Source organism: Parambassis ranga, chromosome 13 (genome assembly GCF_900634625.1).
Source record: "Parambassis ranga chromosome 13, fParRan2.1, whole genome shotgun sequence".
Classification (NCBI taxonomy): domain Eukaryota; kingdom Metazoa; phylum Chordata; class Actinopteri; family Ambassidae; genus Parambassis; species Parambassis ranga.
In genome coordinates this window covers 23,127,658-23,132,456 of record NC_041033.1, presented here as the reverse complement: position 1 = coordinate 23,132,456, position 4,799 = coordinate 23,127,658, and the positions used below count along the sequence as shown (strand labels likewise).

The window sequence follows — 4,799 nt, the reverse complement described above, 5'->3', positions numbered from 1 at the left end:
CTAAGACACATTTCTTGAAACCTGCTCTCCTTTTCTCTAAACTGTGAACACAAAACCCAATTTTCAAGCTACATTCACAAAACCTCTGACTCCTCTTGCAAAACCAAACATTTGACCCAAAACCATTTTAACTTTAATCAAATTCACTCACTTCCGTCAAAAACCACACAAAACCAGCTAATGGGCAAACACAACTTAGCAATCATTACACACTACATAAATAAATGCAAAACACTGTGGGATATCAGGAATAATTTTATTCTTGTACTCAGATTTAAACAAAAAGAAATAAAATAAAGCTTTAAAAAAACTGCAGCAAAAAAGAGAAACAAAAGTTATATAAAGAAAAAAATAAATAAGACATGTTTATAGCATTTATTCTGCCTCAGGATCACGCCTCTCTGCTGGGTGAGGCCACAGGACTTCATCCACGTCACATGCTATGTTCTCCCTTGCAAGGCAACGGGGAAAGAATCCTTTAGCATGCCGAATCCAGCCCTGGCAAGATTCCACGCTGATGTCGCCACATGCTCCAGTCATTGCTTGAATTAGGTTTTCCTGTGTGTAAGGGTTATGATCATACACTTTCCATCTCCATGCCGAGAAAAACTCCTCGATAGGGTTTAAGAAGGGAGAGTATGGTGGAAGAAAGACATTAATAAAATGCTGCTCATTTTGAAACCAGTCGCGTATTCTTGGACCACGGTGAAAGCTCACATTGTCCCAAATGACAACACACATGGGATGCGCCGCCTGCTCGCGCTCCCTCTGCTCAAGCAGAGCACCCCGTAGACCATCCAGGAATGTTAGTAGCAGTTCGGTGTTGTATGACCCAACAGTAACATGACTGTTGAGAACCCCATAGCTGCTGATGGCAGCACAGATGGTTACATTTCCACCACGCTGGCCAGGCAGTTCAATAATGGCACGTTGACCTATCACGTTGCGACCTCTTCTTCTCCTTTTGGCTAGATTGAATCCAGCTTCATCCATGAAAATGTATTCATGAGGAATAGCCATTGAGTCAAGCTCAAAGATTCTCTGTCCACAGTGAAAACTACATTTAGTTCCATAAATGACACAGTAAGATGTATAAATGTGCTGCTTCCCAAACTACACAGTACTTTCTAGTAATGAGTTTACTTACTTGCACATATTGACATCGTAGCTCTTTCACTCTCTCACTGTTTCGCTCAAATGGTACCCGATAAACTTGTTTCATCCTTATCTTGTTGCGTTGCAGGACACGATCAATAGTTGACAGACTCACACTATTTATTCCCTCGAAATGTACATTGTCTTCTACAATCTGCTGCTGTATTTCATGCAGTCGAATTGCATTGTTCTGACGGACCATATCCACAATAAGTATCTCCTGGTGTTGTGAGAACATGCGTGTCCTTCCACCTGCATGAGGCCGTCTTTCAATTCTGTAAAAAGAACCCCATTTAGTTAGAAGTATACACATACACACACATTTTATTCAGTAAATGTTTTCAAAACACAGTACCATGGAAAAGTTATGTCTCATTGTCCCCTTTCTGAGACAAGTATACTTTACCTGTTTTCTTCTCTGAAGGTCCGGATTATAGAAGCCACTGAGAACCTGCTTAAATTTGGTTGCACACGTTGCCCTGCCTCCCTCATAGTCATGCCATGCACCAGAACATGATCTATGACAGTTGCTCGAATGTCATTTGAAATTATTGATCTGCTTGGTCTTTGTCCTCGCCCACCACCTCTGACACGGACTCCTCTTCCTCTTCCACCTCTTCCTCTGTTCTGCTCCATTGTTGGATCAACTCATGCCATTTGCATTTGACTAGGCTTAAATACTGCTTGCTAATTGTGTGCACTGATTAGACACATGTGTTTTCAATTTTGAGTGGTAGTGTGTAAAGGATGAGAAGAGTGTGTTAGTTGTGTTTAACTTCTGTAGCCTGTGTGCACCATTCTGGGTACAAGTGTATGACACTGCAAAGTTGTGTTCTGTGTTTGAGAATATGTTTAGAGTTTTGGTAAATGGGCGATTCAGATTCACAAATTGTGTCCTAAACAGATGAATAGTGTTTAAGATTTTGACAACAGTGTGATTGATTTGATAAAAGAGTTTTGGCAGTTGCCAGTTTAGTTTTTACAATGGGATTTAGTGTTTTAGCAATTCAGAAAAACTGTAACTACAGCCTTCCAATTGTAATGGTTTTATATTTATCCACTAGTTGGCGCTATTTCTTCCCATTTAAACCCTGAAGCAGAAATTTACCATTATTTCTATTTGTAAAAAGAATGTATTAAAATCAGTGTTGCTGTGGTTTAATGATAATTAAATAGTCAGTAATTCAAATGTGTTTTTCTGGAAGTTTTTGATTAAAAAAAGTGTTTTGGTAAACAAACTGGTCTTTAAAGGGTTAAAATCCCAATATCATATTTTTACAGCAGTTTTTAAAGTGTGTACATATATATTACTTAAATAGGCCTACGTACGTTTTTAAGGAACTCTTACGGGTTCAAATACTGATTAAAATCTGGTTATCTGTGATTTAGTTTGTTATTTTTGTCTTTGAACGCACCACAGTGTTTTCCTTGTTTTCCTTCAGAGAACCTGCCCCTCCCTCTCTCTCCCTCTCTCTCTGTGGGTGTGTTTTTGTGTGTGTGTGTGTGTGTGTGTGTGTGTGTGTGTGTGTTGGGCGGGGTTGTGCTGCATAAAGAGGAACTTTTGCTCTGGGCTCTGGAGGTAGCAGCGCCCTCCTGTCAGAGTTCGGTCCTCTCTCTCTCTCCTGTCCTCAGTGTGTCCGGAGCTCTCTCTGCCGCCCGCCGCCTCTCTCTGTAAGTAGCGCCGCACTTTGTTCCTCGTGTCTTTCAAGGGTTAAAGTGGCCTGAGCTGCGGCCAGGTGCTGCGCAGGTTACACGGAGCCTCACAGTTCTGCTGGAAGGTTCTGTTAGGGCGGAATTATGACGTCAGAGCAAAGGAAAACTGTTCAGGAGGTAAAAAGTGACTGTGAACACTTTCAAAATAAAAGTTTCCTTCGTGCTTTTATTTTGTGGAAGTGAAGGCAGCTGTGCAGCTCTGGAGCCCGTCGTGTGATTATCAATAAAGATGATCAATACAAGAACAGTCAGGATGTAGAAAAGTGCGTCAGATGGTCACGTGAGATTTTGTGACGCGGTACTGATCCATAACTGTCTCTGATCGTGTTTATGATTAATAACATTAACCCTCTGTTGTCCATCCTCAGTGTGTTTCCACTGCACAGACACAATGCATCTGGCAAAGAATTTTATCGGTGGCATCATCAACATTGTCAGGTGAGCACACACACACACACACACACACACACACAGACACACACACACACACCTATCCGTCCTGATGGCTAGCAGTTTCCCTCTGCTCCAGGTGTTTGTGCTAAGCTAAGCTAACACCTGTGTTTTCTTGTCGTCCCACAGTAACATCGACCCGGCTCAGTTCACCCCTTCAGACCCTGTAAGTACCGACAAATGAAGTCACTGCTCCACCCCACACACCTGAAGTATTGATCCGCAGGTGATACATTGATTGATTGATAGATCTTTGGTGAAGCATGTTTGGACAAAGTGAACCCGACACAAATAATCATGTGAGGCGTAGACAGAAAAACACATCGGTCACACTGACGGTGTGTTCACAGCCACGCTGGAAGGTGCAGCGGAAACAAACAGAAAGCTGTTTGACAGAGAAATGTGTGTGAGCGGGCCGCCTAACAGAAGCTCCTCTGTGTGTGTGTCTGTGTGTGTCTGTGTGTGTGCAGCCTCCTCCTCGCAGACCTCTGCACGCCGCCCAGGCTCATGAGAACGATGAGGAGAAGAAGTTCCGGAAGGTTTTCGAACAGCTGGCTGGAGATGTGAGTTATCCATGTTTAATCTGACGCTCAGTGTGTGTGTGTGTGTGTGTGTGTGTGTGTGTGTGTGTGTGTGTGTGTGTGTGACTCGGGGCTCGTCTATAATCACAGCACAGTGAGTTGTTTACAGCCTCTCTGTCTTCCTGTCGATCCGAGCAGCGTTCGTACCAACATGTCTGTTTCAACATGGACGTGTGTGAGGATGGAAGGAGGAGCTGTAGGCTAGCCTCCAATGAAGCCACGCCCCCGAGTCATTGAGCAAAATTCAGGCAGCCATGGAATCTTTCTGCTGCTCCACCTCAGCAGGTGCGGCTGGGTGGAGGTCTCTGGGGGCGGACCTGAAACTGCGACCTGCTCTGAGGTGTAGCTGCTCAGCCAGGCTGTTTCTGCCTCTTTGTCTTCGTCCTGCCCGCCCCACCTGTCCGGCAGGTTCTGCAGGTTCTGCAGGTGCTCGAATGTTCTCCAGATGAGCTCACAGCAAAGACAGTGGGATCAAAGAGAATCATCCTCGGCTGCAAACAGATGATTTAAATCCTGAAAGCTATGAAGGAAGGGATCCTTTAATCAAACCTTTAGTCTACATTTAAAAAGTGATTCTGCACACACACACACACACTCTCTGCCTGCAGACAGGATGGAGCTGATCATGTGACCGGAGGGAGAAGCTGCTTGGAGTTCAGAGGGTTAATGAAACGGATCCCTTTGGTCTGACTGCAGCTGCAGAGCGGGTAGCTGGATCAGAGTTTCCTCCGCTGCGCTGTGAGACAGACGTGTTGTGTGTTGTTGTTCACACAGTGAAGGGGTTAAACCCGAGTGTGTGTCGGTCGCTCATAGTGCTGCTGCAGGCATCAGAGGGACCCGCGGAGTGGAAGTGTGTGTGTCAAAGTTCAGTTTGAGATTCCTCTGCCTGGTCTTAAACAT

At 44.4% G+C, this 4,799-nt stretch overlaps 1 protein-coding gene across 1 annotated transcript in view; it reads left to right on the top strand.

Annotated features, from left to right (window-relative positions):
- Positions 1-2,667: 2,667 nt before the first annotated feature.
- The window catches only part of LOC114445482 (calpain small subunit 1-like), a 5,302-nt gene continuing 3,170 nt past the window's right edge, over positions 2,668-4,799 (top strand). Inside the window, exons 1-4 of the mRNA XM_028420567.1 lie at positions 2,668-2,826; positions 3,237-3,306; positions 3,448-3,484; positions 3,789-3,881. Coding sequence (XP_028276368.1) covers positions 3,260-3,306; positions 3,448-3,484; positions 3,789-3,881 — 177 coding nt within the window. The 5' untranslated portion in view covers positions 2,668-2,826; positions 3,237-3,259. The remainder of the gene's footprint in view (positions 2,827-3,236; positions 3,307-3,447; positions 3,485-3,788; positions 3,882-4,799) is intronic.